At 67.2% G+C, this 13,297-nt stretch overlaps 1 protein-coding gene across 1 annotated transcript in view; it reads left to right on the top strand.

The window, feature by feature from the left end:
- BSN (bassoon presynaptic cytomatrix protein) overlaps positions 1-13,228 on the top strand; it is a 69,039-nt gene extending 55,811 nt beyond the window's left edge. The window contains exons 6-13 of the mRNA XM_032194235.1: positions 578-7,165; positions 8,281-10,384; positions 10,706-11,430; positions 11,776-11,869; positions 11,968-12,111; positions 12,287-12,339; positions 12,414-12,510; positions 12,668-13,228. Of these exons, the coding sequence (XP_032050126.1) occupies positions 578-7,165; positions 8,281-10,384; positions 10,706-11,430; positions 11,776-11,869; positions 11,968-12,111; positions 12,287-12,327 (9,696 nt within the window). The 3' untranslated portion in view covers positions 12,328-12,339; positions 12,414-12,510; positions 12,668-13,228. The remainder of the gene's footprint in view (positions 1-577; positions 7,166-8,280; positions 10,385-10,705; positions 11,431-11,775; positions 11,870-11,967; positions 12,112-12,286; positions 12,340-12,413; positions 12,511-12,667) is intronic.
- Positions 13,229-13,297: the final 69 nt, after the last annotated feature.

The following is a 13,297-nucleotide window of genomic DNA, read 5'->3' as shown; positions in this document are numbered from 1 at the left end:
GGGATCCGTGGGGCCTCCTGCTCGTGGGGTGTCGGGTGCTTTCCCCTCTCCCTGGCACAGCGTTGAGTCTCTCCCCAGCGCTGCTTAACAGTGCCGTCAATTAAAACGTCACATTTGTTTCTGCTGGCATCTAACGAGGATCCTGGGGACTGCCTTGTTTCTCTAGGCTGCTTTGCGGGGCTGTCAATCAGGGAAATTAAATTTCATTCGAAGCCTGCCGGCCCCAGCACTGCTGCCAGCGAGGCTGCTGTCCCGCAGGGTCGTGCCAGCCGGGCCGGGCAGCGCGCCCCGGGGCAGCCTCTGGCTCCTGCCCTAAGCCCCGGAGCGGTTACGGTGCTCTCGGGGCTGCCAGAGGCAAAGCTCGCCCCTTCCCCTCCCCGGGGATGGGCCCGTGGCCATAAATATCCCAGCTGAGTTCAGCCACCACTGGGTCTTTAACACAAAACGAAGAACATCCCCCTTAGCCAGCCTTCTGGTGTTTCCTATCGGGTGGGGTGGGGGTTGGAGGGGGTCCCAGAGCCCCCTCCCACTTGGGGCACTCTGTAGGGTCTAACGCTGCGCTCCCTCTCACCTGTAGGATGTGGGCAAGCCTTACCCCCCGGACCTGTCCCGCAGCCCCCAGAGCCTGAGCGACACCGGCTACTCCTCGGACGGCATCTCCAGCTCGCAGAGCGAGATCACGGGGCTGGTGCAGCAGGAGGAGGAGAAGCTGAGCGGCACGGGGCTGGCAGGGCAGAGCCCCCCGAGCCCCTCCGAGCTCACCAAGCTGGAGAGCAGCATGAGGCCGCTGCTGGAGGCTCGGGGGGGGCCAGCAGAGCCCAGCAAGGGCTCGGAGCAGCGAGAGGAGCAGCGACAGCGGCAGCGGCCCCGGTACCTCTCCATCACCCCCGAAGCCTTCGACTCGGACGAGGAGCTGGAGGATATCCTGGAGGAAGACGAGGACTCGCTGGAGTGGGAGAACCAGAGGGAGCAGCGGGAGAGCATGGAGTCTTCGGATGAGTTCGGCAGCAAGCTGCGGCACGACTACGTGGAGGACAGCAGCGAGGGGGGCTTCTCCCCGGTGCCCCCCCACCCCAAGGGCCGGGAGGAGGTGAGCGACGAGGAGTTCATGCGGAGGCAGATCCTGGAGATGAGTGCGGAGGAGGACAACCTGGAGGAGGAGGAGGAGGAGGGGGGCTATGGGCGCACCAAGTACGGCGCCGCTAAGGCCGACGCAGAGAAGAGCAAAGAGCCCCCCTTGGCCAAGCGGCACCTGCCGCACGGCGCCAGCAGCCTGTACAAGGAGGAGAGGAAGGAGCTGGAGGCCGCCGAGGGCGACGACATGAGCACGGCCCAAGGGGGCCTGCGGCGCTTCAAGACCATTGAGCTGAACAGCACGACCGGCTACGGCAGGGAGATGGAGATGAGCCAGGACGCGGACACCAGCCTGGAGCGGGAGCCAGAGCTGGAGATGGAGAGCCTGACGGGCTCGCCCGAGGAGCGCTCCCGCGGCGAGTACTCCTCCACCCTGCCGGCCACCACGCCCAGCTACACCTCGGGCACCTCGCCCACTTCCATCTCCTCCCTGGAGGAGGACAGTGACAGCAGCCCCAGCCGGCGGCAGCGGCTGGAGGAGGTGAAGCAGCAGAGGAAGGCTCGGCACCGCTCGCACGGCCCCTTGCTGCCCACCATCGAGGACTCGTCGGAGGAGGAGGAGCTGCGCGAGGAAGAGGAGCTGCTGCGGGAGCAGGAGAAGATGCGGGAGGTGGAGCAGCAGCGCATCCGGAGCACGGCACGCAAGACCAAGCGTGACAAGGAGGAGCTGCGGGCGCAGCGGAGGAGGGAGCGCTCCAAAACTCCCCCCAGCAACCTCTCCCCCATCGAGGACGCCTCCCCCACTGAGGAGCTGCGGCAGGCGGCGGAGATGGAGGAGCTGCACCGCTCCTCCTGCTCTGAGTACTCGCCCTCCATCGACTCGGAGGCTGAGAGCTTCGACGCCGTGGCCTCCAAGCTGTACAAGTCGGGCAGCGAGTACAACCTGCCCACCTTCATGTCGCTCTACTCCCCCACCGAGAAGGTGGAGAGCGGCCCCAGCCAGCCCGCCAGCAAGCCCCTCAAGAGCGCCGAGGAAGCCTACGAGGAGATGATGAGGAAGGCAGAGATGATGCAGAAGCAGCAGATCCAGCAGGCCCAGCAGGGCGTTTCCTACGGCAGCACCTACCAGCAGGTGGGGTACCGCGGCACCGAGGGGCAGAACGGCTTCGAGTACCAGTACACGGAGGAGTACGGGTACGAGGGCAGCGCCGCGCACCCCTCGCAGCCCGACTACCCGGGCACCCTGTCGAAGCCGGGTGCGGTGTACGAGGAGATCCTGCAGACCTCGCAGAGCATCGCCAGAATGCACCAGTCCTCCTCGTTTGACCTGGCTCTGGAGCAGGGCGACAAAAAGAAAGGGCAGGAGGAAGCGTACCAGGAAAAGCACTTTCTGAACGCCGAGAGCGCGTATGCTGAGCTGATGAAGCAGAACGGGGGTCCCCTCACCCCTGGGACCAGCCCCACGCAGCTTTCTGCTCCTGTCTCCTTTTCCGCCTCCGAGGGCAGCAAGGCCATTCCTGATGTCCAGGTCACGCAGCATTTTACAAAAGAAGGACAGGACCGGGCCAAGCTCCAGGGCGCCCCAGCAGCGCCCAGCCCAGGTCCCAAGCCCCTGACAGCTCCTTACGCCTACAGCAAAGCTACCGGCGCAGTCACAACAGCGGCAGCCGGCCCCGCCAGCACAGCACAGATCTACAGCTCTGCAGAGGCCACAGCCTCACCCGCCAGGAGCTACGGCCCAGTGAAGAGCTCCATCAGCTACGGCTCACAGACGGAGGACGTCTCCCGAAGCAAGGCAGCGGTCGAGACCGGTGTGCAAATGGCCAGGGAGAAGCTCCAAGCGGTGAGCGACAGCAAGCCCCCACCGGCCAAGACGTACCCGTTCTTCAAAAGCTCCAGCCCCCCGCTCTCACCGACGTCTCCTACTCAGAGTCCCACCCGTGCCGTCCCCAGGGCGGCCGCGCCCCCTGGCCCCACCACCAAGTCCACTGCCGAGTTCTCCACGCAGACGCAAAGCCCCCTCCTTGCCTATGACGTCCCCGCCACCACCGGCACCTCCGCCTCTTCCCCCATGGTGGCCCAAGGGACGCAGACGCCTCACCGGGCAGGCTCGCCTCGCCTGACCCGGCAGCAGTCCTCGCAGGACTCCCCCTTCATGCTGATCACGCTGGCGGCCGACGCGGCCAGCCAAACCAAGCCGCCAAGCTCCTCCGAGTCCCCCACCTCGTCTCCCACCAGGACAAGCCGGCAGATGATTCCACACGGGTACGGCCAGGAGCCGGAGCAACCGCCGGGTGCGTACATCCGGGCGCAGCACGGGAAGGAGCAAGCCCAGAAGGTGCCAGTGACTTCAGGCGCCGACGGCATCGCAGGGCTGTACGGCTGGGGAGCGCTCCCGGCGGAGAACATCTCGCTGTGCCGCATCTCCTCCATCCCCGGCACCTCCCGCGTCGAGCCGGGGCCCAAGGTGCCGAGTGGTAGTGCCGTGGACTTGCGGACTGCTCTGAAGTCCGCCCCCATCATCATAACAGACCAAGGCATGGATCTCACCTCCTTGGCCACCGAGGCCAGGAAGTACTGCCTGACCTTGGACCAGCTCCCAAGCCGGCAGTCCACGGCCATCCAGCCCCTGATCATCAACCTCAACGCCCAGGAGCAGCCCCACGCCATCATTGCAGCCGCCAGCACCGCCGGCCTCGCCATCGCCTCCCCGATGCTCATCTCCCAGCCCAAGCAGCCCGTGGTCTACGGAGACCCTTTCCAGAGCCGGATGGACTTCGGGCAGGGGACCGGCAGCCCAGTGTGCTTGGCGCAGGTGAAGCAGGTAGAGCAGGGCGTGCAGACGGGCGCCGTCAGAGCCAGCGGGGCAGCTGGTCCCACGCCTGCTGGCAAGCCCGAGCCGGCCGCTCCCCCCCAGGCGAAGTTCTCGAGGTACAGTTTGCCCAGCCAAATGGTGAAGAAGGATGTGCTGATCACGCAGACCAGCATCGCGCAGAGTGTCAGCGGCCTCCCGCAGCCCTTCCCACAGGAGCAGGGCTCGGAGCTGTACCGGGCAGTGCCAGTGGAGCTGAAGACCCAGAGCCCCCTCCTTGCCCTGGGAGGGAAGAAGTCCCAGGTGATGATGGTGCAGGTGGAGGACATGGCGGGCGGCCCGGTGACCAAAGTGCTGAAGGAGGAGCCCCCAGCCAACGTGCTGGACCTCACGGGAGTGAAGGCAGAGAGCCAGGTGGCCTGCTGTGACGTGGTCTACAAGTTCCCCTTCGGCAGCAGCTGCACTGGTGCTTTCAACCCCACTTCCAAGATGCCCGAGAAGAAGGCTGGGGACGCGGTCCCCAGCAGGAAGGCTGGAGGGCCCCTCTATGGCAGCAGGGAGCCGGAGCTGCCGGAGACCTTTCCGTACCGGGAGCAGCCAGCGCCTGCTCTCTACGAGGAGCAGAAGTTTTACCCCACCGGCACCTTTGGGAGGCTCTACTCCTCCATGTCAGACACCAACCTGTCTGAAATCGGGATGAACTACTACCCCCCAAAGTGGGACCAGCCCTTCCCTGCCAGTGAGGCTGCCGTGGACTTGAGCACCATGAAGCATTCCTACAGCGTCGGCTTTGCCGAGGGGGGGTACCTGGGCCAGGGCCTGCAGTACGGCTCCTTCTCCGACCTGCGCCAGCCCACCGAGCTGCTGGGCCACCCGCTCCCCATGAGGAGGTACAGCTCGGCCTCCAACATCTACTCCGATTACCGCTACTCGCCCCGAGGGGACCTGGCCAGCTTCCAGGAGTCCAGCCTGGCCCACTACAGCGCCACGACTGCGCGCGAGATCAGCCGCATGTGCGCCGCGCTCAACTCCATGGACCAGTACGGGGGCCGGCACGCCAACGGCCCTGACGTGCTGCCCTACGGCCCCAGCAGCGGCAGCGGGGGGCTGGCAGCTCAGCCGGGGGGTGCCGTGGCCCCGAAACCTGGCGGGATGTTCAACCCTAACGTCCCCGAGGCGCGGCAGGGCTTTGGCAGCCTGGCGCAGTACAACGTGCCCGGCGTGCGCCTGGGCGCCATCAGGCAGATGTTCCCGTCCTCCGCCACCGTGCGGGCGGCCGACGGCATGATCTACTCCACCATCAACACTCCCATCGCCTCCACGCTGCCCATCACCACCCAGCCAGCCTCTGTGCTGCGCCCCATGCTGCGCGGGCTGTACCGACCCTACGGCCCGGCCGGCGTGGCCGCCGTCCCGCTGGCCAGCCTGGCCAGGGTGCCCGTCGTCACCCCCCGCGTCCCGCTGGCACCACAGAGCCTCTACCGCTACCCGGCCCCCAGCCGCCTCCCGGCCTCCTCGCTGATGGAGACGCCCGTCTACCTGGGCAAGCCGGGCAGCGCCGCGGCGGGCACCGGCCCCGCCGCCAAAGCCCCCGCCGGCCCCGCTGCCGGCTTGCAGAGAGCGGAGGCCTCGGGGGCTGCCCCTCGCGCCGAGGGGCCGGCAGCGGGCGCCAAGGAGGGCGGGCAGGCGGCCCCCTCGTCCAAGCCGCCCTTGGAGGGGATGCAGCGGGAGGAGCGGGAGCGGGAGGAGGAGCGGCAGCGCAAGCAGCAGGAGCACGTGCTGCAGCTGGAGCGGGAGCGCGTGGAGCTGGAGAAGCTGCGGCAGCTGCGGCTGCAGGAGGAGCTGGAGCGGGAGCGCGCCGAGCTGCAGCGGCACCGGGAGAAGGAACAGCTGCTGGTGCAGCGGGAGCTGCAGGAGCTGCAGTGCATCAAGCAGCAGGTGCTGCAGCAGCAGCAGGAGGAGCGGCACGCGCAGCTGGCGCTGCAGCGGGAGCAGCTGGCCCAGCAGCGCCTCCAGCTCGAGCACATCCACCAGCTGCAGCACCAGCTGCAGCAGCAGCTGGAGGAGCAGAAGAGGCAGAAGAGCACCTTCCCCAGCACTGCCGAGCCTGCCACCCGCCCACCCGAGGGACCCGCCGAGGCACCGCGGGGCCCAGCACACAACGGGCAGGGGTGGCCCCCACCCGGCCAGGCGCTGCCCGGGGGGCCGGAGGGTGCTGCCGGCCCCCGCTACCCTGCGCCACAGAGGCCCCTCAGCAGCTCGGCCTCGGATATGTCGCTGCAAGCTGATGAGTCCTGGGAGCCTGGCCGGGGCATCAAGAAAAGGAACTCGATGCCGCGGCTGCGGGACGCCTATGAGAAGGAGGCGGCGAGGAAGACGGCGGACAGCAGCGTGCAGACGGACGAGGAGGATGGCGAGGAGCGGTACCTGCTGTCACGGCGGCGGCGGTCGCGGCGCAGCACTGACTGCAGCGTGCAGACGGACGAGGAGGACAGCGGGGAGTGGGAGCAGCCCGTGCGGCGCCGGCGCTCCCGGCCATCGCGGCACGCTGAGGCCAGCGCCGAGGGCAAGGCGGACGGCGCCGCACGCTGCACGGCCAGCATTGGCATCCAGACCATCAGCGACTGCTCCGTGCAGACCGAGCCCGACCAGCTCCTCCGCGTCTCTCCCTCCATCCACATCACCACCCACGACCCCCGCGTGGAGATCGTCAAGTACATCTCGGCCCCGGAGAAAACGCAGCGGGGCGAGAGCCTCGCCTGCCAGACGGAGCCCGAGCCGCCCCCCCAGCCCGGCATCGTGGTGCCGCAGCTGACGGTGCCCACCACCATCACCCCTTACTCCACCAACATGCAGATGGTGAGCACGGGCCCCCTGGACCCACACGCTGTCCGGCAGCAGACCCTGGGCAAGTTTGAGAAGAAGAAGCCAGACCCCCTGGAAATCGGGTACCAGTCCCACCTGCCGGCTGATTCCCTCTCCCAGCTGGTGACCCGCCAGCCGCCCCGCTCTCCCCAGGTCCTCTACTCCCCCGTGTCCCCGCTGTCCCCGCACCGCCTCCTGGAGTCCTCCTTCGCCACCAGCGAGCGGCTCAACAAGGCTCATGTCCCGCCGCAGAAGCACTTCGCCGACTCGGCCCAGCGCCAGCAGACGCTGCCGCGCCCCATCAAGACCATGCAGCGCTCCCTGTCTGACCCCAAACCCATCAGCCCCACCTCAGAGGAGGCCGGCAAGGACAGGTTCTCCCTCTACCAGCACCCGCTGCTCCCAGGCACCCAGGTACACGCACGCGGGGTCTCGCTCGGGCACCTGCCCTGAGGGTTCCTCCGCTGACGCCGCGCTGTGTCCCTGTCCCCACACACCCACGTCCCCTCTTGGTGGACGTCTCTCCTCACTGGGGACAGGTGTGTCCCCGCTCCACATCCTCCTCCTGCATGTGCCCGACCACTCTGACCCGAGCTGAACCTTTTTTGATGACATTTCAGCACTGTCAGGAGGAGAGGGGCAGCGCTGGGCACGCAGCCGCCTGACACGCTCTCGGTCTGCAATAAATAGACTTTCCCTGGGAGAACAGCTCCAGGAGGCACCTCAGGCCATTTCAGTTTCATTAGTGCTGCAGCAATTAATATTTTAAAAGGTTGGCTCCCTGCAGCAGCTGATGGCAGCCCGTGTGCGTGGACACGTGGCCCCAAGCCGAGCAGCAGGAGGTTCCTCCAGGTCTGTGGGTACTCAGGGCGGCCGTGGAGGTGGCACAGCTTGTCCACGGGGAGACAGATGGGAGCTGCTACCCCACAGGCGAGCCTGGGTTTTCAGTTGCCACAGCTGGGTCCCCTTCCTCTCCCAAGGAGCAGGCACAACGTGCAGCTCAGTTTTGGGCTGCAGCAGCCCTCGCTCCCATCCGCAGCCAGCCCCGTTTCACAAGTGGGGAAACCGAGGCACAACCTGGCAGCGCCAGGGGAAGAGCAGGCAAGGGACGGGCTGCCCGGTGTCCCCAGACACGAGCTGCCCCGCCTGGGGTGCAGCAGGGAAACGCAGCCCTCAGAGAGCCCCTGGCTCGGCGGGCCCCGTGCAGCCACTCTCCTGCTGCGTTTCCAAGCCCTGCTGCAAAGCGCAGGGCTCCTCGCAGCGCTCGGTGGTGCTCCTCTGCTGGAGCGCCCACGGCCAGCCTGGCACTTGGCTCACTGCCACTCCTGGTAATTATTCATAGAAAGTGCCCTGCCTGTTACTTCCATCCTATTTATTACAGCTTTATGTAAACGCCGCTTTCTCGGGGCACGAGGGGACACGCGCGGGGCCTTCGGCCGCTCTGCACAGCCCCGCGGGCAGCGCTGCCTTGCCCCAGGGGGCCGGGCGGCCGCCACCCGCGCTGCTGATGGGTTTCCCTTGCTTTGCAGGTGGGTGGGCTGCAGTCGAGCCCGCTGGCACGCAAGGTGAAGCGCACGCTGCCCAGCCCGCCGCCCGAGGAGCCCCACGTGCCCCTGGGCAGCCCGGCCACCCCCCAGCTCTACCTGGGCAGCCTGGCCCCCAAGGCCCCCCCCGGGGCACCCGTCACCAAGGCCAGCCTGCTGAAGGAGCTGGACCGCGACCTGAAGCTGGTGGAGCACGAGTCCACGAAGCTGCGGAAGAAGCAGGCGGAGCTGGACGAGGAGGAGAAGGAGATCGACGCCAAGCTGAAGTACCTGGAGCTGGGCATCACGCAGCGCAAGGAGTCGCTGCTGAAGGACCGGGGCACGCGGGACCACCCCTACCTGCGCGGCCTGGCCGACCGCCGGGACTACCTGTCGGACAGCGAGCTGCACAGCCTGCGCCTCGCCGCCTACGACAGCGCCAGCCTGCGCCCCGCGCCCGCCGCCCAGTACCCCGACTTCGCCGCCGCCTCCTACGGCGCCTACCCCTACCCGGCCCCGCCGGGGCCCCCTGCCTTCCAGCCCACACGCCCGCAGCCCCCCCAGTTCCCCGCTGCCAGCACCGCACAGGACAGCTTGCAGGCTGCCCCCTTGCCCGCCTTCGCCTCACCCGGCGCCTTCCCGGCCCCTGGGGCCGCGTACACGGAGCTGGGCACCCCGGCCCAGCCGGCCTTCCGGCCCCAAAACCCCTACCAAGCCCAGGGCGCCTTCGCTGGCACGGCCGCTGTGCCTGCAGCGCAGCCCACGCTCTTCCAGAGCCCGTCAGACACGCACCAGAAGCCACGGCAGACCTCGCTGGCTGAGCTGGAGCAGAAGATCCCCACCAACTACGAGGTCATCGGCGCGGCCACCAGCTCCTCCGCCGTCCCCGACGCCACCTTCAGCGCCGCAGCGGTGAGCAGCGGCTACGAGCAGTACAAGGCACCCGAGGCCCGGCCGGCCGAGAGGGCTGGCATCACGCAGGGCCCGTCGGCCAGCTTCTCCTCCGAGTCCCTCTACACCAACCTGGAGCAGAACATCCCCCGTAACTACGTGATGATCGAGGACATCAGCGAGCTCACCAAGGAGAGCCCAGCCGTGGACGAGCAGAAAGTGGAGCCGGGGGGCACGGGCGCCAACGGCCGCCACGGCAAAGAGAAGAGCGAGCTGGGGGATGCCGAGGGCTCCGGCCGGCCCTGCTGCTATGCCAAAGCGGAGGAGGAGTCCGAGGAGGATATCTATGACCACCACGGCCCCGAGCATCGCGGGAAGAACAGCTACCACCGGGGCGTGGAGAGCAACGGCAGGGTGTCGGGGAGCTCCGCGGGCTCCTACTACTACGGGGACGGTGAGTACCGGCACTCCTCACGAGCGGACAAGCATGGCTCCGGCGTGGCACTGCCAAAGCATTCATCCAAGAATCTGGCACCCGCTGTCGTCTCCTCGAAGCGCAGCAAGCACAGGAAGCAGGGCATGGAGCAGAAGATCTCCAAGTTCTCTCCCATAGAAGAAGCCAAAGATGTGGAGTCAGACCTGGCCTCCTACGCTGTGACAACGTCGGTCAGCAGCAGCAACGTGGCCTCCAGGGCCAAGAAGCTGCAGGACGAGATTACCTATGGCCTCAAGAAGAACGTCTACGAGCAGCAGAAGTACTATGGCGTGTCCAGCCGGGACCTGGTGGACGAGGAGGAGCGGGTCTACTCCGCTGGCAGCAGAACTCGCTCCTCTGGCTACGGGCTGGAGAAGTCCTCCGGCCGTGACACCGTCAGCCGGAGCAAGTCCTACGAGCGGGAGGGCGCAGAGAGGTCCCAGAAGGGGAGCTCCAAACCCTCGTCCCTCAGCATGAGCCAGAGCCGGGGACGGGCTCCGGTCCGCACGCAGCCCTCGGAGGAGGAGAGCCCCATCAGCCCCCTGGGGAAGTCAGTGGGGGGATCGCGTTCGGCGGGGGGCCCTGGCCCACAGTCGTCGGGGGACCCCTGCTCCCAGTTCTGCTCCAGCCACTCGTTGCCTGATGTGCAAGAGCACATCAAAGATGTGCCAAGGAACCACTCGTACAAGCACGAGGAGGGCTACGGCATGGACGATTCCCATTGCGTTGTCTCGGACAGCGAAGGTAACAGCTACCCGTGGTGGTGAGCACCCAGAGCATGGCGCTTCCCCGGGGCATGCTCGTCTGCAGAGACACTCTCACGGCCTCAGTTTGCTTGACACGTGCCTTCCTCCCCCCTTTCCAGTCCTTGTCCGGGTGTTTGATGTTCGCCGGCGCTGCCCGGTGCTTGCGCGGTGCCCCACCCCGTCCCTGCCGGCGCGGGCTGTCCCCTGTGTGTGTCACGAGCTGCTTGCCTTCTCCTGCCTCATTGCATGGCTTCAGCCCGGGCTGCGTTCCCGCCTGCGGAGCGAGAGATTGACTGTGGTTTGTTTTTGGTTTCTGAAGCCTATCATTTGGGTCAGGAGGAGACAGACTGGTTTGATAAGCCCAGGGAGGTGCGGTCGGAGCGGGTAAGGCACTACGGCGGCCACTCTTCCTCGCAGAAGAGACCCCCGGCTAAGCACACCTACCACGACTACGACGAGCTGCCCGACGAGGACCCGTGGCAGCACGACGACTACCCCCAGCACCGCGAGCACCGGCACCACGGCGACTACGGGCGCCACGCTGCCTCCTCCCGCCACGACGAGCAGCCGCGCCGCTCGGCCAAGCAGCACCCGCGGGAGCCCGGCCGCCACGAGCCCCGCGGCCACGCGCCACCGGCCACCGCCAAGAAGGCACAGCAGCCCGAGCCCCGCAGCACGGCACCGTACAGCCCCAGTGCCTCTGAGTACGCCCCGCCGTCACGCTCTGCCACGCACCACCATGGTGCCGAGCCCCAGAAGACACCGAAGACGCCGCAGCCGCACGGGGCACCTGCCCCAGCGCAGAAGCCAGAGGCTCCGATGGCCGCGCAGCAGCCGGCGGGCAGGCAGCAGCAGGCTGGGCAGCAGGCAGCGCGGCAGCAGCCGGCGGCGAGGCAGGCTGCCCAGCCAGCGGGCTCGGCACAGCCCAGGACACAGGGACCCGCCTTGTCCCGGCCACCACAGCAGCAGCCGGGGACAGGCCAGGCTGCGGGGAAGGCACCGGCCGCGCCGCACGCGCAGCCGGGTGGGCACCCGGGGCCACAGGTGAGTATGGGCATGGCTGGGTCTGCTGCAAGCCCCTGCTGCAGCTGGGTAGCTAGCAGGGGAAGGGTTGGGGACCAAAAGGGGACCCATATGTGCATGTCCATGCAGGTGCCACCCCAGATGGCACCCTTCGGGAGGGTGCACAGCCCTGCGCCACTGCCTCTTCTGGGGCTGTGGGGCCACTTCCCCGCAGCACTTTGCGTTTTTTCCCCGGGGAGCAGTACACGGGCACTGCCACAGCAAGCCCTGGATCACGTCCCACCCACCCGGACCACCCTAAAGGGTGCTCTGCTCTGCCGTCCCGGCTGGGAGGGTGAGAGCCTGAAGGCATTTTCTGCCTCACAGCAGAAAGCGGAGCAGACGGACACGTCCAAACCCGCGGTGAAGGTGCCACAGCAGCCGGGGAGAGCGCCCACGGCTCAGCCCCCAGGAGCAGCAGGTCAGTGCGCCCCGAGGCACAGGGCTGGCCCCCGTGCTACCTGGCTGTCCCCCCCAAGGGGCCTCTCTCTGCTAACTGCAGCCTCCTTTGTCCCCCAGCAGACAGCAAGGTTGGGCCGAGAGCAGCCGGGCCCCGTGGCCCCGCCAGCACAGGCACAGGGCAGCCTGGGGTGGAAGGAGAGAGCGTTTTCTCCAAAATCCTGCCGGGAGGGGCAGCAGAACAAGCAGGCAAACTGACTGAAGGTAAGGGTGCACCCCACAGACGGCGATGCATTGGGAGGGGGTCAGGCACCACAGGGGTGGCCGGGAGCCTCTATCAGGATGCGCCAGCATCGCAGTCCGATGGTTTTGGTTTGGGGTCTGGGCATGGGATGCATCAGGACGCTTCCATCCTCACGCTTCTCCGGCTTCCCCGCAGCGGTGTCAGCTTTTGGCAAGAAATTCACTTCGTTCTGGTGAGAACGGCACAAGGTGAGTTGAGCGGCGCCGATGCCGCGCCCCGGTGCGTCCCTGCCCTGCCGTGCCCTGACGCCCTCCTGCCGCAGGAGCTGGGGAAGCGAGTGGAGACCGAGTCGTTGCAGCGGAAAAACCTATGAAGAAGCCAGCGGCCTCAGCACGCGGCGCCAGACTCTGGGTATAACGGTGAGTCGCCCCCCGGTGCCGTCCCCAGCTCCACACCAGGAGCTGCTCCAGCTGCTCCAGCCCTTCATGGTGTGGTGCCCCCATCACCTCCTGTCGCCCGGCCCGGTGGCAGCATCCCCATCCCCTCCCTGACCCCTCTCCCTCTGTCTCTCAGCAGCTTTGGAAAGCAGGGTGACCCCCTGGGTGCCGGACCTCACGCAGCAGACGGCGGCGAGCAGCTCCGGCGCGGCACGCGTAGGGGGGACCCCCGCTTGCCCAGGGGCCGTGCCGGGACCCGCGGCCCTTTCTCAAGATTATACACAGAGTTGCTCCCTCCGAACCCCAGCTCTGGCATCTTCATAGGTTTTTCCCCTCCGCGCGAGCCGAGGGCCACCTTTCCGTCCCCTCTGTCCTGCCGGCCCCTTGGCCCCCCTGCACTGCAGCCTGCTCCCCCCCCGGGGAGTCGGCGCGCCCCGTTAGGACCTAACACTGTTTCACTACCGAAATACGAGGCCATAGGACTCTGACAGGCAGCGCAGACGCGGGCTGGCCTTTGCCGACGCCGGGCGCTGCCCTGAAGCCATTCGAAGCATTCAAAGGGCCACGCTTGCCCTTGCCACGCAGCCGGCGCGCCCCGCTGCCGGGCACCCCTTTTCTTTGAAGAACAGCCTTAATCATCCCACTTTGAGTTCTGTGTATACCTCATCTGCACCGGGGGGGGGGAAACGGGGTGTTGTCGGGGAGGGGGGGGGGGGAACGGGCTTTTTATTTATCCATTTTTTTGTTTCTTTGGGTTCATTTCATTGAT

This window comes from Aythya fuligula, chromosome 10, assembly GCF_009819795.1.
Source record: "Aythya fuligula isolate bAytFul2 chromosome 10, bAytFul2.pri, whole genome shotgun sequence".
Taxonomy (NCBI): domain Eukaryota; kingdom Metazoa; phylum Chordata; class Aves; order Anseriformes; family Anatidae; genus Aythya; species Aythya fuligula.
This window is presented reverse-complemented; position numbering and strand designations above follow the sequence as displayed.